The 27,348-nt window shown below is 40.6% G+C and overlaps 1 protein-coding gene across 2 annotated transcripts; it reads right to left on the reverse strand.

Annotated features, from left to right (window-relative positions):
* Positions 1–104: 104 nt before the first annotated feature.
* Positions 105–27,348, reverse strand: tlcd4b (TLC domain containing 4b). 2 transcript variants are annotated; one of them, XM_081609636.1, is made up of 7 exons: positions 26,617–27,348; positions 19,518–19,670; positions 15,551–15,640; positions 7,770–7,828; positions 6,255–6,349; positions 6,099–6,172; positions 105–5,719 (listed from the first exon to the last, which is right to left on the reverse strand). In XM_081609636.1, exons 2-7 carry the CDS (start codon positions 19,661–19,663, stop codon positions 5,389–5,391), a joined length of 795 nt encoding a protein of 264 aa, XP_081465762.1. In that variant the 5' UTR covers positions 19,664–19,670; positions 26,617–27,348; the 3' UTR covers positions 105–5,388. The 2 variants fall into 2 exon arrangements, with proteins under 2 accessions (XP_081465762.1, XP_081465763.1); XM_081609637.1 differs by lacking the exon at positions 26,617–27,348 and adding an exon at positions 25,697–25,892.

Raw genomic sequence — 27,348 nt, forward strand, 5'->3', positions numbered from 1 at the left:
ACTGCTTCCTACTATAGTCTTCTTCAACAACACCCAAGAAAAACTAAACCAAACCAACCAAATCTTTTTCTGGTCTTTAAACTGAAGGAAAGATGAGTCTTCCGTCAACTTTTCGTGTTCATCTTTATTGAAGAACAACACTTTCAAGTAATTCTCAGCGTTTTATCACTACAATTACAAGATAATTAGTAGTGGTCATTGTAGAGAACAAAGGTCTGAGTCATGTGGTAAAACTCAGTGACCCAGTGGGCCTTTTCGTAGTGTAGGCCGTTTCACATTAAAATCGAGAAAAGTAAGAAGGTCGTACCGATTGCATCGCATTAAAAGATGAAACGAAGAGGAAGGAAAGCCACACTGACAAAGTTATTCACTGGAAAAAAACCCCAAAACAAACAAAAAAAAAAATCCAGGCAAGACATCTGATTATTACCATTACTTTTTACATTCAGTCTCCACTATCGAACAAACACTGCCATCCTTGAGATGTTCAATTAATGAGCTTTCATTGTGTACACTTCATCACAGTTGACATCAGAGAATAAAAAGAAAACAAAATTGTCGCCTCAAAGTAATAACTTCGTTATAAGCTGCACCTAAGAGGTCAATCATTTCGATCAGCTCAAGGTTTTACATGATTCATATACATTTTCAGTTATAAGTTTGTGTTTAAATACTGTAATTCGTTCGTCAAACGAGCAGCTGTCTCCTCGCTAATCCGAGGCCAAACCGACGGTGCTGATTACAAATCATAGTCAGACTCCACATTAATTCACTGTCACATTCAGTTTTTGTTTTTTTTGTACAAAGCCCGGTGTGAGAGGCCAAAATAAAATCCCATTTTAATCAATTGTCAAAGTCCTCCTGTATGCAGATGATTAGGTGGTTTACTCCTCACGTTGTGCGATGAGTGCTGCTGCGTCAAAGAGCAGCCTCTGTCTAAACTAAAGGAGATCCAGACAAATTATCGAATGATTCATCTCAGCTCAGTCACTCTCAGAAAATCTATGATTTTTCTTAGATTTTTTTTTTTTCCTTCAACAGGCCAAATAAATGAGACGCAAGTTGTTCCGTAAATCCCTACAGGCCAGAATATTCTGATTGCCATCATCATCTGAAATCGTCCTAATGCCACTAAATAACACGTCCCAGCATTCACATTGGTAAGCCCCGCTGATAAACTGTCACAGAAAAAAGCGGGAGCTCCCTACGAGGGATCAGCTTTGGGTTAGGATACTCGACTGGATAATCATTGTGCAGGCGGGTTTAGAAAAATATACACACGGCGTATACACCAGGACATAATCATGCTTATCCAAATCCGACTAACATCCACTGTTTGTGTAAAAAAAGGCACAAGAGACTGTAGCCCCTCCTCTGTAAGTGGCAGACAGAAATAAGGGACATCCCAGAGATAGGGAGTGTGCTTTAGATTTCCACAGTGAAAAATACAACCAGACCGTCCCAGACGGCCAAAACTACCCATACATCCACGTTTACACCGGCGGCTTTTACAATGTGTGGAGTCGAGTAGTGCTGTGAATGTTTGAATGAACCGAACAGGTTATATCAATTCTTGTTTTAGTGTCAATAAAGAGCAAATAAAGTCGAGCTAGGTTTGAAAAGGGCTAATGAAAATGTGAGCCTAATGCTCAAGTGCTACCCGGGTTGCCCTTTACGCAGAGCAGAGTTCCGTATCAGTAATTGCAAAATGGAGTTGAAGGAACGGAAATGAAATGAAATAGAGAAAAATAAACAGTAGTGAGCCTGAAGCAAGATCTGCTGGCTACATGTTGCTGCCACTCGGATCTGGAAATAATATCAAACTCGACTCAGCTGTGCCCTGGTGCCAAAGTGTTAACGCACTGATGATTCATGGCGACTGTGCTAAATGCCATTAGCTTTACAAGCTAATAACAATCAGAGATCCAAAGAAGTTGGGGAGAGACTTTTTTTTTTAAATAAGAAGGGAAACTATTTTTTTATTGGGGCTGGCTGTTGACTGTGTCGGACGTCTGCAGGATACTGGAAGCTGTACGCATTACAGCAAAGTGCTTTTGATTCTTTTAAATAGTCCAGTTGCATCGATCATGTTGGACTAAAAAAAAAAAAAAAAAACGTCGGCCATTTCTGGGAAATCTCACAGTTAAGGTTGAGGTCTAATAATGTGCACAGAGGCTGTTGTTTATGCGTAGTGCTAATTGTGATTATAAGATGTTAGAGACAGTTTAACCCTGGGACGCTGTTATTTGTTAGTTTTTAAATAATGAAAATCCAGTTTAGCTGCGGAGCTGTGTCACTGCGACTGTTCACCCAAACACATGACGTGACAGAGTCTCTAGTTCCAACATGAATAGCTGATAGTGGTGCACATTTCCAGCTGTGCAAAAAATAAAAATAAAATAAACAGAAGAAAGAAAAGCAAATAAAAGAAAATGGTGTGAGCTATATATTCTGCCATAATCTGGAGAATTTATTTTGAAAGAATTGTTGTATTTTGCTATGAACATTCATTCTATTGTTAGGACAGGTACATTTTTAATTTACCAAAAATGTGAGTTGAAAAATAATAAACTGTTGAAAAGAAAAAAAATGAAACAATCATATTGTGCATCTAGTACTACTACATTTTTCCATATTTTGAACTTTCAAATAATGTCCCCACAAAAGGCGCTTGTATGTCACTATCTGTGTGTGTGTAGAACTAATTCAACAACATACGAAAACTTAAAAATTCTAATAAATATCTTTTCTTTTACTTCAACCATCCCTAAGTTTTACATGGAAGGGAACCATATTGGATTTTGAGGTTACTTCTCTTAATTCTGACTTCATGTCTTTGTTTTTTTTTTTTTTTGCTTTAAACATAAGAACAAACTTAAAAAAAAATAAAATAAAAATAAAGTCCAAGTTCAGATAATGAAATAGAACTTGCTATAAAAGACTTGAGAACAACTGGAGTAACAACTTTCATCTCACACAAGCTTGATTTGACGATCTCGCTGCTCCCTCTAGTGTTCACTTCATGAACTACTCTACCACAGTAATGCACGTTAGAAACATTCAGTCGTTCTGCTTCCGGGGTACATTTGGTTAATGTTTGTGCTTATACAGGAAGCCTTGGCTCGGACCAAGAGTGATGATGTCGATCCCTGTCTTCTTCTTGTGAAACTAAATCGGAGAGATCCCATGTTTCTGTCTGCCAGGTCGTGGTTATTAGCAAACCTCTTGCAAAGAAATCACTCTGTATCTGTAAAAAAATAAAATAAAACAAAATACAAGTACTGGCAACTGGCATATAGAAGATGTGTTAACAATTAGAGAGTTTACTGCTATGCAGAAGGCACCTGCATAGATGCTGAACGTGTAAATACTGTAACATGCACAGCGAGGAGAAATCATCAAAAGTACAAGAAGTTCATGCTTTGACTATGCTCTGTGTTGAAGGAGGTGGAGAAGGGTGGGGAGGGGGCACATTTTGGAAGACAACCCCTTCCCCTACCCCACGCCCGCCCAGCCCACGATTAGATTAATGCAATCAATAATTAGATGGTGTTCATCTACCTTGACAGTTCACTAAGGCATCACAGAAATATGTCAGTCTTACCATGCTCTACAATGAAGATCTACAGTTTATACGGGAAAAACTGGGCATGCAGGCTGCCGGGCTGCTTCCAGCAGCACGGCGTTTCCAAATCAATCTGAGTCATGGACAAAGAGCGGGAGGGAAAACATCAAACGAAAAAAAGAGATTTCAAGCAACTCTACTGCTGACATTCTGTCAATCAGCTATGCTTTCAGGTAGGTACCGGATCTCAGGATCAGCCTGCAGTGCCTCGCAAAAGTGTTCACACCCCTCTTCTTAAAGACTCTCCCAACTACAGAAAGACTTCATTTAATGATAGACCAACACAAAGTGGCTCATAAATGTGGAGAGATTATATGAAGTGCTTTGTGTTCAGATTACCTTAAATAAATTCTTGGGAACTGATGGCAAATTCCTTCAAGTCAAAAATACTTCAATTAAATATTGTTGGGGGGGAACAAATGTGTTTGAATGGCTTAAGACAAAATTCCATTAGAGAGCTGGAATAGATTTATAGAGTATTTTCAATTTAGAAGTAATAGACAAAGACCTGCAGTTGGAACTGCAATAACATGACACGCACATCACACTTTTTAGGTGTTCATTCGTAAAAAAAATGTGAAATTCCTAATTTCATTCTCCCTATCCGACTGACTTTTTTTTTTTTTTTTACACGTTTTTTTTTTGCGTCAATCAAGCACATAAAATCCAAATTAAAGACATTGAGGTTTGTAGTTGAAGTGCAACAAAATAGGGGTCTGAAAACTTTTGCGAGGCACTGATGATTCATTCTGAGAACACGGAGTGATGGCGCTGCGTTTTGGTGGATGGACCAGGATGACCTCCGAAACCGGAAGAAATGGGAAGTTCCTCGGAGATTCCGATGTCACGATCTTCACAGAAAAACTCTCTCCTTAGCTAAAAAAAAAAAAAAAAAAAAAAACTACGCTTCTGAATAAATTATGATTATTTACAAAGTCTGTAAGGCAGGGGGAGAGGTAGAACAAAAACATTCCAGCTGAGGCAGAGGGTTGTAATGAATGTTGTACCGTCACAGCTAATGATACTGGCGTAGCAGCAAAAAACAAAACAAAACAAAATAAAATAACAATCTTGGAGAGTGTCGAGTTCTTAAATGAGATTTGGATGGAGAAGCATGGCTGGTGACGCAGAGAGGCGCTACTTATTATAAGGAGGCCACAGCAGGTAAAAACTGGGAGAGGCATCCTGGTGTTTTTATTTTCTGTCTCTTGTTCTGAGGTTTGATGGATTTAAGACAAGAGCCCTGTAGGTTGACCACATCTCCTCCGCCGTGGACGGGAAATGAGCTCCCAGCTGTTCATTGAAGGGAGGGATGGAGGTGACGATGATGGGAAGGGGTTCGGGGGAGGGAAGAGAAGAAACCTCAACTTTGTTATACCTCCACTATTATTGCTTTCCTGCTTTTCCACAGGCACTTCAGAGGATTAGGCTTTGGCTGAAGTTGAGAGCTGAAGAAGAGGCTGGGGGTGAAACGGAGAGAGATGGGAGTGACAGATGGTGCTAAAAGTGTGCTTGTGAACTCTAATTTGTTGTCTGCAACCGAAGAAAGCTACCTCCCAGCAGTAGAGAAATCACGCTCACTGGGGGAGAAGGGGGAGACAAAAAAAACCCAGTGAGGTTGGGATCGCTGGTGCTTGCGTGAGTCAAAGAGTGCGCTCCTCGTCGGAAACCTGAGGACTCCGAGACCGAGGGGCGGGCGGGCGGGCTGGGAACGCCTCCGCTCCCCGCGTCCATCATGCGGTCGAAGGTTCTTTGTCCCCGCGTTAGTCCGTGTGGTTGTTCGAGTGCTTCTCGTCCGCGTCGGCCTTGACCTTCCGCCTGCCTCTCCCCGTCAGGACTTTGTAGCAGCCGCGGGCGATCTTGTACATCCAGATGATGTTGAGGACGTCCAGGGCGATGCACGATGTGATCCAGGCCACCTGCGCTCCCAGGCCCAGCCGCTCGAACTCGGGTGTGCCGAACGTGGCGAAGACGCTCGCCCAGTAGGACGGCATGACGGCAATGCGGACGACAAAGAACACCACTGCCATTGCGACGCCGTTCAGCACCACCATCCGGTGTGAGCGGGGGTACTTTAACACCTCGTAGAACCACCTGAGGGACAGAGGAGGCAGAGGGGTGACGTCTTGAACACTGTTGCGTCACAGATTAGGGGTAGGTGATACGATACTTTTATTATTTATTATATTTTGTGGAGCTATTGTGACAAAGATAAAAGTGACGATAAGAATTATTTGGTACTTCTATTGCAAGAAACTTTAGGAATCTTTGTAACATACGATCGGCGCTATGATTGGCAAGTTATGAATCATAGCACCACAAAAACATCACTGCTCTTGGAAAAAAAATGTGTAAGTATAAAGCACTGAAGCTTGTGGTTTCAATTTGACTCCAAACTTAACCACAAATTTGAAAAAGTTCAAGACTTTGTAGGTAAATTTGTAGGGATTTGCCCGACATGCGGCCGTCTCACCTTTGGTTCACGAATGGCGTGGACAGCTCTGAAATGAGACGGAAATTGGCGAAATAAGGAAGCACCCCGCGTGTCTGCGAAAGCCAGATGAATGCATTAGTCAGAGAAACACGGAGTTTGATCTGCTTTTCTCCTCCTGGGGAACGGCATACTCACCAACACGTATCCATAGGCATACAGCGCCGCCAAGTGGTGGCAGACGAAAAAGCTGTCCCCCATTGTGCTCCAGTTACATGCTAGCAGGAAAAGGTCTGGGGAGGAGAGGTGAAGGTGGAAGAACTACTGAGGTTATGTAGTTAAAAGGACATTTAGAGGTTGAAAAATGCCTTAATATTAAATTGTAAATAGCTCAATAGATCAGCGGTCCCCAAACTTTTTCCTGAGGGCCACATAACTTTTCCCTTCTCTGGTGGGGGGCCAGAGTCAGTTGTTAGCAGAAAAAGTGCGACATTTGTAGGAGTGCCTAAATGTAAAAATCTGTTTTCCAGAAAGCACAATCAAAAAAAAAAAAAAAAATCCAGGAAATAACACTATTTATGAAATAAATACCGTGTTTTCCGGACTATAAGTCACACCGGACAATAAGTCGCAACCCCAAAGTAAAAAAAAACACAAAAACAAACGGTAAACATACACATAAGCCACTCTGGACTACAAGCTGCAGAGATCTCTGCCGCTCCAGGTTTTCCACAGTGATGCAGCAGCAGCAGAGGGGGGCGGACACCCAAAATTTGAGTCATAACAGGTCAATTGAATATCACATTTATTACGGTTGAAAAAGAAAAAGTTGCCAAGTTTAGATTTAACTGAACTGATTGCGGTCGTTTCAGAACGGTAACTCTAACAGTAAAAGTGCTGATCCTTCGTGTTGCTACTAACGTGCTAAATGAAAATAGGCGCTTTCCTCTGCTTCTTCTTTAGATTTCAACAGCAGCTTGCATCCATTATTATTGCACTACTGCCATCTATTGGATCCTAATATCTATGCCTCAAATTCTCATAATGATCCCAGTATTATTTAAAAAAAAAAAGAAAAATCTTCTTCTTCCCCTTGATGCTATTTAACTGATCAACAACATTCTCAAATTTCAATCCCCTTTTAAAATCTAATTCCGTTTTAATGGGCACTTTCTTCTTTTATTTCCAATTTTGACTTCCAATAATTCACGTCCTGCTAAAGAGCCCCCTGGTCGTTGAAGAAAAATCCACATATAAGCCGCAAGGTTCAAAGCTTAGGAAAAAAGTAGCCGCTTATAGTCCAGAAAATACGGTATATGAAAAAAAAATCTAAATGCTTTCTGGCACTGTTCAGGGGACTGAAGAAAATAAGCAAATAAAATAAAAATCTGACTCGGTTTCATTAAAATACTGCTTGTTAAATTTACTGCTGAGCAGTTAAAAAAAAAAGAAAAAAAAAAGGAAAGTGTGTCTAAAATTATGTGGTGGAGGGACTTTGGATTCATACATGCCACACTTTTTCTTATTTCTATTTATTAAAAAAATTAAGAAAAACCACCTATCTGGTTGTCACGTGATAAAAGGTTCAAAGGATAGCTACACATGCTACAAGAGGACAAGTTGCAAAAGTATTGATAAGGAACTTAACAAAATAATGACTGCCACGTCGGGCGCAAAGGTAAATGATCAACAGAGGTCGAGGAAGGCGCTTACCGTAGAGGAGGTAGCCACAGGTTATGGCTACATTTAGTTTGACCAGATTAGGATCACCCCTGTGGAACAGCAAACAAAGTGTAAAGGTACATGCAGGACAGCTGCGACGTTATTACAATCAATGTCAGCAAACCAGGAGGGGGATCTGCTGACTCATATGGGAAGCTTAGCGCTCAAATCAAAAACACACAGCATATATCTGAAGACTAATTAACAGACAATCTGGAACAGAATCACTATCATTCATGCTTGGTGGTCATTCAAGATCATATCTTATCTATGTGGAGCTACAGCTTGGTTAAAACTGACATGTTGATGGGACAACCGTAAAGAGCAGTACGTTTGGGACGAGGAGAGACGTTCTCGTTATGATCCGGCTCTGGAGGATTTTAAGTGTCTGTGAATAATGTCGATTTCCAGCAACAATGGAGGAGATGCCTTTGCTTCAGTTTACATGTGATGGTGGTATCAGTTGCAGGTATCGTGTGGCACATGGCTGCCTGACGGTTCCTGTAACAGGACCTCATGTTACTGCACATGTGCTAAAAAAAAAAAAAAATTTCACACTACAAGGGGCCAACGCACAGAAACACACACACGCACACACACACACACGCACACGCGCACACACACACACACTCCGTCGGGGTTTCCTCCAGTTTATTATAAGCCTGGCGGGCCATCACGCTTTACTAAACCCCCACCCCCTCCACCAGGCTAAGTGTTGTTTATTTTAATGACACTTAGGGTTTTTTTATACACCAGTAACAGTGACAGAAAAGATGGACTAATATAGTAGATGCTTTAATTTGCGTCGTCCCTGCATCTGCCAGTTGGCCTCACACCATTATTTCCAAATTATAATGTCTGCTCATGCACCTCCAAATGTTTGTAATTTTTAACATTTTTTACCACAGAAACACGGTGGGCCGCTTGTGGACTGTGCTAGCGCCCCCTACCATCAAACTTAGCAGGTTTTCTGGGGAAAACCCTGTTCAGTTGTCATGTAGGTACATAGCAATGATTCCCCAACTCAGTGCAGACCTGAACCTAAACACAGCTGACCATCCACTGTCAAGGATCATGATAAAGTCAGCCAGGATTTTTCTATCATCCTCTCATTAGTGACCACTAACCACTTATTCAGTTCTTGTTCTAAACTCTTCATACACTGTGCAGTACCTGGTGACTGGTACAGCACAAAAATAAACTGGGAAGTATAATTGTAAACAGTGCGTCACAAACATATTTATAGCATGTTAGTACAAGTAGCTGCATTAATGCTAGGAATCATATTCCGGCCACAGGCCCAGAACTTATTAAGAAAACATATTTATTAATTGAGAGAGTGCATTAGCTAGAAGAAAACCGAGCGTGAACTCTGTGTTTAGTGGCCAAATTAGTCAGATGTGGGTGGTAACTATTCTGTTGACTCAGACTGGCCAGATTTTCAGCTCAAAACCTGCGATGGTGGGGACAGGACAAGGCAGGATATTTAAGAAAAAAATGTAATGGAAAAAATATAATTGATAGATGACCTCCACTTTAATGGAATTGCATATTCTTCCCAACATAAATGTAAAACTTCAAAATTCTATCAATTCCTTTAGTCCTTAGTTGGTAGTTGTTGCTCCCAATGTTTTTGCCTATTAATGTGTCGTACTATAGAAGGACTAATAAAATATCGTTTTCTAGGTCTCTGATATTTTAAGTCCCGTTCACACAAAGACCATTTTAGGTCTGCAATGGCTTCTTTTTGTCTTGACTGCGTCCACAAGGATCCAGCTTTTTGGGAGACCAAAAATGATCACTTTTGAAAGCAGGTCCCAGAGTGGATACATTTTAAAATGAATGCTTCATGCTTACACTGAGTTGATTTCTTTTTTTAATTAAAAGATGACGTAGTTCGACCTCTCTTTCTCCCTCTATTCCGCATCAGTTTGTTTTTTGTGTCATTCTGTGGCAGTGTCACAGCGCCACCGATTGGCCCGGCATGTCTACTACAGTGCTTTCAGTGTTTATTTTGTTAACTGTTTACATAAATTTACCGCCTTCATTTCCGTGTGTACGGACCTTAGACTGACGGCTAACTACTACTGTAAGAGATGAGGACAATGTTTTGCAAATTTCAGTCTCGCTGAAATTTGGAATAACAGCTGCAGATAACTATCATTGTCCAGACACTGTTTTTTCTTTACCAATACACAATGTCCCCATCAGTCTCCACAAACTTTGGAAAAATTGAGAAAGTTTTATGGATTCTAATTGCTCCTAATCCAATGAGGAGTTGAGTGTTGTGTTAGGAGCAATTAGAATCCATCCAACTTATCATTGATTTTCAAAATGTGAATGCATTACACTTAAAACATGCATAATGCTAATGTAACCCAGTCTAAATTAAAGGTATTTTGTTTTGAGTTAAGTTCATGGAAGGTATAATAATTTAGAATGTATTAAACATGTTTGCTTAAATATGTTAAAATTGTTATAAATAAGTGTTAACAAAAAGCTGTACTTACTGGTACTTGAAGTAATATGGTTAAGTTAAAATAATTTGGAAAAATGTAGTTAAAACTGTTTTATAGAAAAGTAATCTTCAACATATTTTATTTTGAAGGGCTCATGTTTGAAAGAGGAAGTTGTATAGAGCAAAGCAACTTTGCTCGTCCGTGATTGGCTGAGGATTAGGAAGGGATAGAAAAGTAGGGGAAGACACAAAAAACGTGAGAGAGAGAAAAAAAATGGAAAGAAAAAGAGATGAACCGCGCTGAAAAAACGTGGCGGACTTATTAATGAACGAGTGTCTTGCAGATATTTAGACTTTCAACTCGACAGTCTTTTAATAGATATCAACACTACACTTTTGTTGCAGCTACTGTGATAATTTCTGACCGAAATTCACTGTACAGTAGGTGAAAAGTCATATGTAATGCTCGCTAACGCATTAGCATTCATTAGCACAGTGAATGGACTTGAATACTGTGAGCTAACTCGGCTAACAGAAGACTCAACTAATGTTGCCGTCGTGGGAACGTTCAAGAGTTAAGTCTAGTGCAGAGAGATGAGCTTACGCTGAAGGTTTCTGTGACTGTGCTGGAGAACTGTGTCTGCGTTGGACTTTCCTGCTGTTCCTGAATTCTGTGGACCGAGGGACTGGGGAAGGAGCGGAAGACATCTTGCCGACTGGGACCAAGGACAGGTTAAATTCTAAGAAGGTTCAAGATTTTCCTTGGAGTAAGGTATCGCAAGTCCACGCTTCATCACATCAGGCCTGCAACGGGGTTTTGTTTGGGACTATATTTTAGTTAATTATTGCCGGCATAGGTGGACATTGAAGCATAGGCCCACATTTATTAATATAGGGTTTGTGAAACTAAAGACTGAAATATTTGCATTTTGTGAATTATTATTGTTTAATATATGTTCAAGAGTTCAAATCTCATAAAGGTGTGTGTGTTTGATTTTTTTTATGATAGTATGTGAAGTTTATTATTCTTAATCAGCGCTACATGATTGGGTGAGAAGAATAGAAAAGTACTGGAGTATTGTTACTGTAAGGTGAGTGAAACTCAACATAGGTTTTAAACACGAGAGTGTATTAAGTTATTATTCACAAGTTACTGGGTTTAACGACCTCAGGGGCCCGTACCTACTTTAGAGCGGTATAACTGGGCTACACTAATACAACATAAAATAAGTCCTATGCAGCTTTTCTGCTCACACTGATATTGCGGTGTTTGCAGTTCATTATGTTATTATTTTACAACCATGTGGGTTTTAAGATGTTTATGTGTTTACACTGGGTGGCCAGTAGGTGGCAGTGCACTGCGTACTTACGATCAACATTAGACACAGTCTTAATGTTTTGGGATAGCTGCCCACTATAGTAGGCACAAAGCATGAACGGTTACTTTCCCTGCACCATAATATGCAGTTTTAGCCCATTTTGGTCACAGATATTGAATCATTCAGCATTTTCTCTCTTCCTCACATTCCATTAACGGCCATTTCAACCCTGAGCTCCTCCTGTTAACCAATCTGCTGTATCGCCTTACTGCAGTTACACTTGGACGCATCGAGCAAATATCAGGTTGAACAGAACCCAACCTGAACGGTGGTAAAACAATCAGGGGTCCTGCAGGCTGCTGCTGCCGCCACAGAGTCCAAAGTCTTTTCCATAATCACATCAATGTGATTCAGCTCCAGTTAATCAAATGTACAGTAAACCCACGTTCCTAATTCAATATATGAATAACTGACTGGAATACAGCAGACATGGATACCTTATATGCAGCTTTGTCTCAAAGAACCTTACGTTCCTACAACACGTTTTAAAAACCAGCGATCAGCCCGAAACCTGGGAGTAGTGATGGACTCTGACCTGAACCTTCAGAGCCACATTCAGACAGTCACAAAGTCGGCCTTCTATCACCTGAAGAAAATCTCTAGGATGAGAGGACTTATGACTCAGCACGATCTAGAGAAGCTCATCCATGCGTTTATCTTTAGCCGCATTGATCACTGCAACAGCGTCTTCACAGGTCTGACTAATAAATCAATCAAACAGCTGCAGCTGATCCAAAACGCTGCTGCTCGCGTTCTGACTAAAACCAGGAAGATAGAGCACATAACACCAGTTTTAAAGTCTCTACACTGGCTCCCTCTAGCTCATAGAATAGACTTCAAAATACTGTTGTTAGTTGCTGTACTAACCGTCTAGACCCCTCAGATCTTCTGGTCCTGCGCTGCATCCCCAGAACCAGAGCCAAACGAGGAGAAGAAGCATTCAGCTTCTATACACCACAAATTTGGAACAAACTTCCATAAAACTGTAAAACAGCTAAAACACTGGGTGCCTTTAAATCTCAAATTAAAACCCACCTGTTTAAAGTTGCTTATGGCTAAATTGCAGGTTTTAATGTCATAGGTTAGAGAATCCTTGTAAGGTTTGAGCAATCTTTTTCTTTAGAGGTTTGAGAATCCTTGTTAAACAGCGTTTTAACTCAAACTCTGAGGTTTGAGAATCCTTTTAATGTTTTTCTCTTTGTTTTTTAATTTCTTTTTAATTCTCTTTTTCACGGTTTCTTTTTTAAAATCTCTCTCTTCCTCACTGTTTATTCAATGTCACATGACGTTTTTATTTTAATTATGTAAAGCACTTTGAAATGCCTTGCTGCTGAAATAAAATTTGATTGATTGATTTCTGTGTTCAGATATTTTGGGGGTCAAATGATCTGAATTGAGTCATTCAGGCTGTCATGAAAAAGTCAGATATGGGTTGGATTTGAGCAAAAAGGCAGACAAAAAGATGGATTTGGGTTGCATTTGCTTGCTGTGTAAACTTAACTTTAGTCGGGGATTGGCTTAAAAAAGTAACTTGAAATGGTTAAGGCGTGCCACAAATACATGGCTGCACAAATATTCTGGACTTCAACACCATCAGAACATGTGGAGACTGTCTGCAGACAGAGTGGGAACTTAGATGTGACATTAGGTTTAAATAATCTACTGATCGGGTTCAACTATTTTAGTAGCTGCTGCGGATTGTTGGCAATGCCATCAGCTTCACTGCTGCTAAGCAACACACACAACAACATCTCAATTCAATTCCTAGAAATTTCTCTGGTGAGGTTCCAACAGCTGAGCCTCCATAACTTTTGAAAGCTTACATGTGGTCCAACGTCTTTAACCCTCACCATGCCTACAACATGCCACACACACACCTACTGCATTCAAGTCCAGATAAGCCAATCAAGAAAGGCAGCCCAGGCGAGGCTATCAGAGTTGCTGCGTGTTTACTGGACGAATCATGATAAGAGCCTGAGCCGGCAGCAAAACAATGTGGGCGTCTAACAGTTTGGCTCTGGCCTCTGAAGCCAGCAGAGGACGGCGCTGCAGCTTGACGCGTCTTAAAGCTGCGAGACAATCGGACTGACTGGAGAGTTCATGCATGCAGTACGGCGGAGCGGCCAGGAGGTTAGCCTTAAACCCATTAGGATCATGCGGTGGATCGGGTTAGTTCTAGTGGGTGGAAAGGATGAGCTGAGAAAAGAGGAGTGAAGGAATAAACAAATATATTTACAGTGCCTTGTGAAGGTATTTTCAGTTATGCTCAACATGACTTATACACCTGAGAGATCCAGCTTTAAAGTAACTTTTGTTTTCACAAACATGTTTCTTCTGAGTGAAAGGAACATTAGTGGTTTGGAGAAGAAATTATTCACTTTAATCTAGAGAATTTGTGGAGGGAGCTAAAGATCAGGGTGATGGTAATAAGCCCTTCTGACCTCTGGACTAAATAGTCAAAATGCTGGTTAGGAGTGTACTGATAAATCAGGACAAATTTCTGTCATTTTGGGTGATCAGTCGATATTTCCATGAGAAAAAGCTCTTTTCCACTAATCTTCACTACGTTTGTAAAAACGTCTGGAAATCAGTCACTGTTTCCTTTTGTGAAGAGGGTTGACAGAGAACCATCCACCAGGTCATGACTGCACGAATGGTTAACAAAAGTCACCCCGCTGTTGCTGACTTAGCAACTTTGTCGTTATACTTCGCAACTTTTCAAACAAAAAAAAAAAATTTGTATCAGCCGGAATCGGCAAGTCAGGTTTTTTAAAGATTGGTCGAAAAACTGCAATCGGTGCATTCCTGGTTTAGATGAAAGTACAGGCATATGTTAGAATGGGACAAAGTACAGATGTAAATTGTAATGACATCTTGAGGTTCTCAGTCCAATTTGACTGAGCTTGAGCTCTTTTGCAAAAACAAAAACAAAAAAAAAGGGAGCAAAACCGTGTTAATCTCTTAAACTCCCCCCAAAAAAACACATTTAAATTTAAGGTCATGTAACAAAATGTTTCCTTTTTTACTGTGTGTGAATACTTTTGCAAGGCAGTGGAAGAAATAAAAAGGACAAAGCAAGTTAATGAAACAAAGTAATGGGAATTGTGCAACAGAACAGTCCATTGGTGGGATGAACCACGTAGAACCTAAACAGAAACTCTGCAACAAGGAGGACAGAGGAGAGCGGTGCCTCCATCTTTTCTCCTTACTCATTACCCCACATCCCCCACTTCAACCTGATCCCCACTTTCACTCCTCTGCTCCATCAGTGAAGGAGACAATGAACACAAGAGTGGTGTGCTTTCAGCCAGAGACGTGGGGTGCACCAGGCAGCTGGAAGCAGAAGGACGCTGATCGGGGCTGGATGAGGCAGGCTGCCTTTCCACGGCTATGAAAAGGAATCTATCTGGTTGGGTTTATGTCTAAAGGACAGCTGGAGGAAGTGAAACAGACTCTAGAAATGAGGAAAAGGAACGAAGGAGTGCTGTAAGAATGCTAAGACAAGAGAAATCAAAAATCAAGAGACGGATATAAGAAAAAAAAAAGAGTGGGGCTGGGAGGATAATAATTTGTTCAAGTGGGGAAAAAAAGTTGAAGCAGAGTGAGGGGAAGAAACGGACAGGAGAATAAAAGGCCAAATCCAGTGAATCAACAACCCACTGGAGACTCCTCTGACATGTTAGATATGCTCTCTCCTCTTCTCTCTCTGTCTAAAAGAAGAAATGAACGCCATCTTTGTCAGCGCAGAAGGTATTACATTTCAGCTCAGACTATCCTCTACCGTTTTTCAGCTTCAGATTCTTGATCCCCTGCCAGTCTGATACGTGAAAACGAAAGAAACCGTTCCCTTTTCTTTCCCCCATCCCGCCCCGACAGGATTTGTGCTTCAGCTGCATTTTAAAATAACGAGGCTGAGGAATTTCCAGAAGCCTTACCAGACGGGGTTGGCGTTGACGGCGTCGTCGAACCACAGGATGTACAAACAGAACAGCCCCACGATCAAGGCGTGCACAGTGGACACCAACCTGGGGATTGACAATACACACACAAACACACACACAAGATCGTATTGAGTCAAGATGACCACAAAGAGTTTCGTCCACATAATGAGGAAGCTTTAGTTTGACTTGATAAATAGCCATTTGTGCCTACGGGGACATTTAAATTACACGTGTGTGTTAAATTAGGCCTGAGAGAGCCTCTCCTCTGACCTTTGGAGTGGTTATCTGGGTCACAGAAGAAGAACTCCTGAGAGCCAGCAGCTCTTATCTCCCTGTTACCAGGATCACAGTTCTTGCACTATCATTGTTCAGTCTCTGGGTCCGTCCATAGGCTGCAGGCGCTGGCCTAAACTGGCTCTACAGTCAGCTAACCATGCGGCTTCCGAGTGCTGATAGAAGAGCAGCGGCATGTGGTGCCTTTCAAACACGTTTTAACATCGTCAGCTTCTAGTGTTATAGTTGGATCAGGTCTGCAACTAACAATTGCTTTAGTACTTGATAACGCTATAGGTTATTCTGACAATCAAACAAAGCAAAAAATAAATAAAATTGGCACATTCTGTCAATTTTTCATTTACAGAGGTAGTAGTATGTATTTTCCAGGCACATAGAGCCATTTCATAGCACGATCAAGAAACTATGTTACCTTCAGTTGTTATAAAAAATGTTGTATAAATCAAATATGACTTAGAAGAAATTTGCTTTTGTAATTTAAGGATGTGAAATTGGGATTAAATGTCAGACTAAAAGTGATGTTTGAATCAAATTGTATTTTAAATGATAAAATGTTTTCATATTCAATTACAAATCAGAATAATTGATAGATTATTCAATTACTAATATAACTGTTTACAGCCCCAATTTAAACCATTAGATTAAGGGATTCTGTCTACAGTAGTTCACTTTTATGTTGTTGATGTGAAAACAGGAAGACGTGTGGATCCTTTTGTTGATTGAAAACTCTGTACTTTTCTAAACTTTACTAAAACATTCTGTTCTTCCTCTTCGGAGATACTTTCACACTTGTCTCCTTGCACTTAAGTCACTCTTACGCAACCAACACTGACACACTCGGAGCTGGGTCTTATGCAACGGCGAAGCACTCTGAAGCAAACCCATTAGTAGATGCTTTGCCTCCAACTTGTTTGGGACTACTTGGCCGACGCACTCCGTTCTTTCTCCTAGGGTCAAACAAAGCTGATGCCAGACGAGGCCGGGCAAATGAAAGGGAGCGGGGCCGACAGCAAACAAACGGGCCGAGAGGACGCACGCATTGGCGTCAGCGGGGGGGGCGGGGGGGGAGACGTTGCACAACAAATGATTGCCCTCTGAACCCAAACCATGGGGTTTCCACTTGAAACATTAAGCCTCCCACTGCGGCACACGTGTGCAGGACGACGAGTTTGCTTCAATCACGACGGGACCCGGCTCATGACAGCGTCAATATCAGCAACACTCAGGGGTCAGTTTGGTGAGGATGTCCTTTCACTGTAACGCTATACAGTACATAAATGTTTGCCCCTCGCGAAAGCTGTATGTAAACTCTCTGTTGGGAGGAAGGTAGAAAAGCTGAAGCAGCAGTTTGATTGGTCGACTGGAAACATTAGCAGATTTCAAGGTATTTAGAGAGAGCTACAGTTTGAAAAGAATAAAGTTACTTTTTGCTGATATCCAACTTCTCTGTGAACAGTTTATGACACCAAAACAAGCGCAGGAGAACAACGTAGATTTTACACAGCATCGCACGGATTATGGAAGTAAAAATGGCCGCCGCCTGTGGATCGATTTTAACGTTTATTCAGCGATGGGAGCTGACAGTATCATCACAAGATCATAAGATGAAGGAAGCTAAGAAAACCACAACTAGTAGTAACGGCCTTTAGTGGAGCATTGACTACAACTTCTGTAGAGAAGTCAGTTTTGTGTAGTCAAAGCCCGGAGTGGTGGGACTGTGATGTGATGCACTTCACTGACACAAACTTCTTTCATCATTTTATAATTATAAATTTTAGTCATAGTTTACGTCTGGGTTTACCACATCAGGCTTCTTCTGGGGCAGAAATATGATGGATGTCTCACATCAACGATGTAAACATTGGATAAGATTCGACGTGACGGTTCACACTGAAGTCGCTTTGAAAACTGTCATGTATTCATTTCCCTTAGTACTGCATATGGAAGTGACACAAATCTGATTTTTAGAAGTGAAAATACATGGAATTGAGCCGTTCAGACTGCCATGAAAAAGTTGAATATCGGCACAAAGAAAATCGGAGTTGGGTCACATTTGTTAGCTGCAGTGCCCTGACCGTCCGGTAGCAGACTTATACGATGTGGAAACTTGGAACGACAATATGGAACCTACAAGTGACATATCTGGAAAGCAGCCTGCTGCACGCTAAAAACATTTCACAGATATTTCAATTCTACTAAATTGTAGTATTTATAACTGCATTATTGCTGAACCAGACGATCACATATCCTCCTTTGGTTTAGATACAGTTGAAACCAGATGCATGCATACACTATAAAAAGACAAACAGATTTAATTTCCTTTTATCGTCTGGCCTTAAGTTAGATTAAATGTTTCCTGCTTGTTATTCCTTTATTTGTGCCTTTAAACCATTTGGGAAAGCCCAGATGTTCATGTCATGGTTTTGTAATTTGATGAGGAACTTCTGTCAGTGTATTCAAAAGTTGCACCTTAAACACGCTGCTTCCTGGTGTGTCATTCCAAAAAACAAACAAACAAAAAAAAGAGATCAGCCAATATATCAGGAAGAGATATTTGAACCTCCCCAAGTTTAGTTCCTTCTACAGCACACTTTCCAGATGGCTGAATTTACAGTGTCCATCTGTTCAAACAACTATATAAAAAAAGAACAAGCAGCATGGGAGTGACTAGCCATTGTACCATTCAGGACGGACATGAGGCCTGTGTCAACATGGAGGAAACACAAACATATTGCTTCCTTGTGTGATCAAAAGGTATCAGGAAGTGGATTGTGGATCATCAAAAATCTGACTCAGCCTTGTGTACAACTTGCAGATGCCTGAACATTATGTTCACTTACTTATTAACGAGTAAAAACACCACCGAGTGTGCTTTTCAGAAATTATTACTTTTTTTACTGTTATTATCTTACTGTGAATAGTCTGTATCAATTGATCAGGCAATTCTGGGATTTCGAAAATAGAAGTAGGTTTGGCAATACTAAATTACCTTAAACAGGAAATGGCTAGTCTGTAAGCAAAAATATAAATAAATAAAACAAAAATATGCTTTTTTTCTTAACAGGTTCTCACTTAAAATTCAATGAATCTCAAAAATTCAAAAAAATCTAATAAAAAACTTGACACCTTATTTATATTGTATTTTACAACTGCAATTTGGTCTGTCACGATAAATTTTGTTGGACAATAAATTATCCCAGAAATTATCGCAATAAACGACAATATTGTTGTTTTGAGATCATTTTAAAGTAATATAATGGTGATGGAATAATAACGCAAGAACACATTCTCAAAGATCAAGTAACTTTAAATTCTGATGAACATTTGACACAGGAACAAGACATTTTAATTTTCCAGAATAAATAAACAACAGAAACAACAAATTAAATAAATTATGAAGTCTCTGAAAACAAAATTATTCTTCAAAAACTGTGCTAGTTGAGACCAAAACACCAAACTGAAGCCTTTTATTATCCAGTTTTTTGGTAGAAAGAGGAAAAAAAGATAAGACAATAAATCAAGCAGATTGAAATTACTGAGCTCGCTTTAATTTATCACGTGATTAATTGGAGTATTGTATTGTTACGCCAAAGTGGACAGACATGAATGGGAGGCAAAAAATTAATATGTTCACGGTGTAAGGTTAGCAGTTTTCGTTCCCACGCACCTGGAGTTCCATTCGGTGAGCTTGGTGGGAGGTAGCTGTTTGTAACCCGTAGCGACGGCCAGCGAGAGCCGTGGACTGGCCACCGAGAAGAGAAACTGGAAGCCCACGAAGCTGCCAGCCACCACGCTCAACTCTCTCGTCTCCATCACTCACCTAAACACAACAGGGAGGGGGGGCAGGAAGGGACAGGGACACGGATTGAGTGATCCACACGGACAGGTTGGGTCGATCACTGTCAGTCATCCTGGACGGCGGCGGCGGCGACAGAGGAAACCGATGTGACAGTGGTGGCGGTGGGAGGCTGCGTGTTCATCAAGTCCACCAAACAGAACAGGAAGAGGAAAGAGACAGAGGGAAAAATAGATAAACTGAGAACAAACGCCGTCTAATGCAAGTGACAGGCAAGCTTTAGCCGAGCCTCGCTTCACAGACGAAACAAACAGCAGAGTAAAGGGAGACAGAAGGAAAAGACTGACAACCTATAGGAAAACGAGTCTGAACACAGTAGGCAGCACAGGAGCTGAATTTGGAATAAAAGGTCTCCATTATGCATATTCTGCAAGCGGATTACCGGGAACCCGCCAAAAAAAAAAAAACAATCCCTGAGAAGAAAACAAAGACTCTGCATGGAAAGAAAAGAGGATTTTTTTTTTTTTAAATGAAGCAACGGGTGATGAAGCTTATGAGGCGCAAGCAGTTTGCAAAACAAGAGTTTACTTCAACAATGCTGCTCATTATTCCTACAGTCTGCTTTAAAAATATATATAATTAAAATCAGCTGGGCATTACAGTGCCTTGCTAAAAAGTGTTCATATGGCTCAGACATGTAGCCATATTACAATTAAAAAGGCTTTTAAAACACGGAGAGGAGCAGGATAGAGAAACTTTTCACAATTAAGATTCCAGAAAGATTTGGCTTGCTTTATTTGTACTTTACTCTGATGAGTCGAAATGCAGCTGTCATCAGAGTAGGGGTACACCGATCCACTGTGTCCGATACCGATACAGATATCTGAGGTCCAACATCGGCCGACCACCGATCCAATACAGAAAAACAATGCTGAATTGACTTAAAATGGTTCTCGTTCTAAAACACAAGCATAACTACACATTTATTTGGCTAATGTAAAATAAAATTCTAAATTTGAAAATTGCTAACATTTTGCAAAGAAGAAAGGGTCAATATTTCAGTCTCTAACTACACTGAGCTGGTTTATGTCTACTCCTGCAGCTTGCAACAAAAGATGATTCTAAATCCACTTGCACATCTTACTTTATAGATCTACATACAAACATTCAAGTCTGTGGCTGTAATCTATACAAAATGTGAAAAATGTCAAGAGGTATGAAGACTTTTACAAGGTAATGTACATTTTTACCTCCTTTGGTGGCTATTTGTCAGCAAATTTCTTTCAAAATGGAATGTCAGCACTAATAAGACCCAAAATTAAATTTGTACAGCTGGAACAGCTTCAAGTCATTCACCTCACCCCAAAACCCCAAAGAAAGAAAGAAAAAAAAACCCATGGTACTCATTGATACTCATGCATACTTCTTTCGTACCATTTGTTGTGAAACACTGCCTAGTCAGCATGCTTTATCTCAGCTCCAATGTATGTAAAGAGTCGAGTTACAAAAGGCAAACAATCTCTGAAACACACAGAGAGAGTATACATCTACCAACAATAAATATGCCAAAGGATGCTGGAACTACCGTCGAGCTTGCTGGGTTGTGGTTGGAAAACGGATCAAATTCCCATCTTGTGTGTCGATAGAGCCGTTTGTAGCCTGTGCTAGCTCTGTTAGCATTAAGACAACCGCAACGGTATCCAAATCGTGCGGGTTTTCCCACAAGTGCTTTCTCCAAATGTTAGATTTACTAAAGATTTGGGTTGAAATCGTGCCGGTATGTCATGCTTTTACATTGAAGCTGAGACTTTGACTTTGGCTGACATCAAAAGACAGAATTTCGCCAAAGGCCAAGCATTAAATACACTTTAAACACAGATTTAAAAACATTCCCAATGCGCTAAGTCAGTATTTACAGCCATAAAATAAAATTATGTTAAACTAAAAGACTGTTGCAATGGTTAGCTTTGCTTATTGAACTATTATTTTAGAATACATGTTGGCGTGTCTGATACATTTACTCTTTTTGTAGGCTTTCCGTCACATGTTTTTCTTCTTTTTTTGTTGGAGCATTGCATTTTGGGACATTTATTCCCTCTGGTTTTGTATGTTGAGCAGCTGGAAGAATTTTTGCTTTTATTTATTAATTTTTTTTTACTAATGTACAGTTGTTATGATGTACAACCATGGCAACAAGTTCTGATTTTTACAACTGAGAGCAGCCGATTAGCATCTCAACACAGCCAGAGAGATATAAGGGGGGTGGGGGGAAGCAAAAGCAAATTAGGTGGATTAGCAGTGCTCACTTGCAACTGGTGTCATCCAGGACATTTTACTATGGATCATCATCGTAGGACAACTCTTTGGAGACACTTGAATGTTAATGACATTTAATTTCCCTTTGGGCTAAATATAAGATTTTTTTATTTTATTTACCGTACAAATGTGTTTAATATTTGTACGGCGTACACATTTTAAACAAATATGGAACTATGATACTACTGTGTCAAACCACACTTTTCTCCCTCTGTGTCCATCCACACTGCTCTCCATCAGCTTCAGTAACCCGGCCACTATAAATATACATGAGGTGTTGACATCAAGAACAGTTGGAGATCATCCAACAGGCCAAGTACATTGTTCACATGCAGAGTGTGAACGTATGGCGCCTTCATTAAAGCATCCCGACAGATACTGCATGTGAGCAATTTTGCAATTATGATATTGTATATATTGTGATTTGATAAATTGTGCAGCTCTAATAGTGATCAGTCGATGTAATCATCGGCTGATCACTCAAAATTAAGAAAATCGGTGCCGATCGATCAGTTCACTACATAATACAGAGTTCTGGATAATACTAATAAAGTTTTATTAAATAAAACTTTAGTGCAACAGTTTATATGTAGTACAGTTAAACAGCACGAAATGAGTACATTTAATCATATTGTCTAATTACCAGTATCTATGGCCTGATAACAAAAAATATACATTTTTTTAAATCGGTATTGGCTTTTTAAACATCAGTGTTCATCTAGAAAACTGAAATTGGTGCACTCCAAGTATTGTGACCTGCAATATTCTCAGCAGCAGCTGCCTTATATTTGAGGCCCCTTTTATGCCAACAATACTGACACTGCAGACACCAAAAAGGTCATTTAAAGCACTTCTATCCTTCTTTGGTAACAATTGGTGAACAGCTCGGATGAAAGGCGACTTCAACTGGGCTCAATAATTATTTTTTGTCGTAAAGTTAACTGTTTGGGGTAAACAAAGAAAAAAAAAAGCTCTCTCTGCAATGAGTTAATTTGATTTTGATCACTCTGCAAGTGAACTGTCTCCACATGAACTGCACACACCACAGAGGTTTTGCTTATCAGCACACTGACTCCTTTGGGGAAATCTGGTTCCCTTCACTGAGGTCAACAAACTGAATGTTTGTCTTTGCAAAATTAAGACAAACACCAAAGACGCACTGAGAGGAGATGGCTTGTTCTTGTGAACTTTGATGTTTTTGAAAGGATAGTGGTGGAGGTTATTGATCCTCTGCTCCCTAACACAGACACCGTGCTCTCATCAGTTTTCTACAGCTGCTTATGTTCAAGAACAAAACTATTGATTCGCCAGACGTGTCAACTCGACTTCCTCTCAGCTCTGCTTCCCAAAAACACAGCAGTCCTTAACTTGTGCTAACCGATGGATATACGGACACCGCTTGCAACATTTTTTTCATTTTGACATTTATTTATCGAACAAAATCCTCATAATCTGAATGGTGTTTTTTTTCTGCTGTTCTGTTCTTTGCTGTAAAGTAAAACTCCAACTGAACAAAAACAAAGCAGAAAGCAGAAGAGGCTGTAAAGTTAGCAGGAAAGTACAGGTTACTACAGGTGGAGGCTAATTATGAGCTTTCGCCTGCGTCCGGTGTTATTATCCGTTGCGAGATCCTGCGTCAGCGCCAGTCTGGACTGTCACCTGCTACATACCCTGAACTTCTGATTAAATCCAGAGAATTATGTGAGTTATGCAAACGCTAATTACTGCTGACAGATTACATTGTGCAAGACAAAGGTTACTGAGAGTTGGCAGAAAGCAGTGAGAATCAGATACGGTACAGATATGTGGTATTATTCTGTTTGCAAAGCAATCTAAGTGGGTTAACCGCCGAGCCGCACATGACACCTTGGGTATGTAATGTACACACACCTACAGTGATTTGAAGAAGTGTTCAGAAAGCCAAAGACATCCTTATATTTTACTGGGATTTTATGTCACAGACCAACACAAAGTAGTGCGCACTGGCCAAAACGTTCTGTTAGGTCTCATCTGACCGTAGCACCTTTTTCGACATGTTTGCTGTGTCCTACATGGCTCATGGCAAATATTATACCAGACTTTTATGGCATCTGCAAAGTAGCCAATCCAAGAGCTCCATTTATTTTTCTTGCAGCTGATTGATTGTACACCAAGACTGGAAATAAAGAATACTGTAGAATACACAAAAGATGTTAGCTTTTGTGGTAGTGTTAAGACAGTTAGCACGGTGCGCATTAATGCATATTAAGGTTTATTTAGAGTTTGATTTGGTTTATTTGATTCCTACAGACTTTTCTTCTGGACAACTTTAAATTCAACTTGAACCAGACCTGTGGTTCTTAAGAGTAGTTTTGGTGAAACAATGCACTAAAGGTAGTCTTTGGGTTTGTTTATTTATTTATTGTAAAAAAACAAAACAAATAAGATACCAAGACTCTCAAACAGTCCTTACTTGTCAAGGATACAATTTTAGAATATGTCTGGTAGAATATGTCTGATATTTTCTCCAAAAATCAGAAGTTTCAATCTTGTTCTATGCAGTTTCAGGTGACCATTTTTTACTTAAATGTAGGGCTGTAGTGATACAATAATCTCATGATACGATACAATACACGATATTCTGCTCACGATACGATATATATTGTGACATTCAGCAAACGATACAATTTAGTACACTTGCAATTTTCTGAAAGATTTTAGAAGGACAGAGTGATTTTGGTGACATTTTGTGACCGTTATAGAGTTGGATTGAATTAATTTAACTGAAAACTGATTAAAAGCACCAACTACACAATACCTGGCTCTGGTTGGACATGGACTTAAAGTCAACAGCTGGACAAAATGAATTAAAGAAGTAGTGAGAAAACATGTTTCTTTTAATTGAAACAGTACAAAAAGTGCTTACATGCATTTGTAAAGTAAATAATAAATTTTTAACCTTGACACTTAACATTTGAAGGAATCACTCTAAGCCTGATGAACCAATCACTCTCCCGGCGAAGCAAGCGGTGAGTGAGCAAGGTGACAGTTGGATGTTACGATACTTGCGGATGAATATCAATTTTTTTTTCTAGGAAAGAAAAAATCGATATATATCGCAAAATCGATATTATTACACAGCCCTACTTAAATGTAGGAATGAACATTTATCAGATTGTTTATTGTGATAAATGTCTCATCATGATAAGAATTATTGTTGCCATGGTAAATTCCAATTAATGATGTCAGTTAGTTCTGCCATTTTCTCCACTGTTTGTTTAATAATTATCAATACATTTGAAAATATGATTGAATGCAGTTACTCTGTGCATTTTAGTGACATAAATCACATTTCTTTATGTGACTGGGGTCCTAAAGAAGCATATTACAAATGGGATTGTTTTTCAAAAGCAGTATTTGTTTGTGGAGTAATGATCATTGTGCCAGTCAATCCTAGCCATACCTAAAGTTGCTTAAAAAAAGTAAATGGTTCCGTTTATCACAATAGTACCACAAAATATCTAAACTCTTAAGTCCATATCGCCCACTCCTAGTTGAAGTCACCAGCACTAAACAGACTAATCAAAGGCTATGCAGTGCAAATCCTCATAATAAAAAAACAAAACAAAAACAACGATCAGGTTCAGCAGCAAAGCAGAGGAAAATCTCCATAACACCCAGTGAGCCCATTATTCCCCACATTTCTGCGCTGATCATATATGCAGCTTGGGCCTGAATAATTCAGCATCCTTCACCTGGCAGGCTGGTTCATATCCCGCCCCGTGGGAAGAGAGGAGGCGGCCCGCGGAGCCTCCTCACTGCGGCTCGCGGCCCCGGAACAGGAGAGCCCGCTCTGTCATCCACTCCTGACCTTCTTCCGCAGGACCATCCTGCTGCTGTCAGCAAACCGTGACATCCCCTCTAACCCCCCCCACTGACCAAACATAAATAATAGCGCTTCAATTTCCCTCCCACCACCACCACTTCTACCCCCACGACTCTGTTAGTTTGGAAATCCAAACCGACCCCCAGTCTACCGCATTGCTACACCAAACCTCTGGGCTTGGACTTGCACAATACCCCCCCTCCTCTTCCTTATCCTCTCTCTCTCCCCGCAGAAGCCTGATCGCACCGGTCTCCTCCAGCAGGCTGGATCCTGACATGAATACTGATACATCACGGCTGATCGGTGCATCTTGCACACAGACCCTATAACAATACCTCCACCTCCCTCCTCCACGATTTGGAGGGAGCTGCACACTGTCCACCGCGGAGCGGCTGGCGTTATCCGGGATGTGCAGCAAAGATGAGATTATCTACCCACGAAGACATTCAGTGCGCCCTGCTCTTTGGATGCAAATGAACAACAAAAGCGTTGCAGGCAGGGAAGAAAATGGCGAGATTTGGCGAGGAACGTTTCAGCAACAAGAAACGTAGCTTTTATTTATTTATTTTTTATTGTTATTTATTCCCCCCCCTCCCTCTTGAATGTATACCCAGACAGGTGGGGAACGAGTTGTAACAAGCAGTCCCGTTACAAGGTCCGAACACGGAGAGTTAAGTATGAGCTGGCAACAACAAATAAAAGGAGGACAAAAAGAAAAGTCTAAGGTAAAATGCAGACAAAATACATTGGTTCACAGCGGTGGAAGAGGAGATAGGAGCTCTGCTTTACCTGCTAGCCGTCGCATAGGGCACAGTTGGCGGACAAACCCCCCCCGTTCAAGCACCGGTATTGTTGTGGGCGTCTTCTCTCCACTTTCCTTCAACTTGACGTTAGCTAGCGGTTCGGCTAAAACTGAAAGCAGCCCCCGCTGGCTCTCCCAGCAAGACCCCCAGGACGAGCGCAGGAACAGCACAACAGCCTTCCTTCCCCCGCCACGAAGACAAGCGCCGCGCGTCCCACCAGCCGCTACGAACAAGGAGAGCAACGGTTTCTCACCGCCTCATGTCCTCGCTTTCGGGTGTTTTCGCATGAGAGTACCGATAGAAAAGTTTTTTTTAGTCGTTTTATTTTGACTCTTGACAGAAAGCGAGCGAGCGAGCGAGCGGTGACGTCGGCACGTACCCGCCTCCGCGTGCACACGCCCCCCTGAACACGGGCTACACCCACGAGAAACAAAGGCCAGGCTTTTATATGATTTATGGATGAGTAAGCAGGGCTGGCCTAAGGTTGTATGGGGCCCTAGGCAGAATTTGATTCGGGCCCCCTCTTCCTTTTAGGAACATCACCACTACCAACAGCATTTCAATACGGATAATGGAAACAGACCTGATCATTTGTAAATGATAAAAAAAAGCATATATTCTTGCCAGCTTTGCAAATTAAATTTGTTAGACATGTTTTATTACTATTTCACAAGATTTATTTACAGAAAGCAGAAGAAAACATATACATGCCATTCAT

This window comes from Poecilia reticulata, chromosome 8, assembly GCF_904066995.2.
Source record: "Poecilia reticulata chromosome 8, P_reticulata-male-v2, whole genome shotgun sequence".
Lineage (NCBI taxonomy): Eukaryota > Metazoa > Chordata > Actinopteri > Cyprinodontiformes > Poeciliidae > Poecilia > Poecilia reticulata.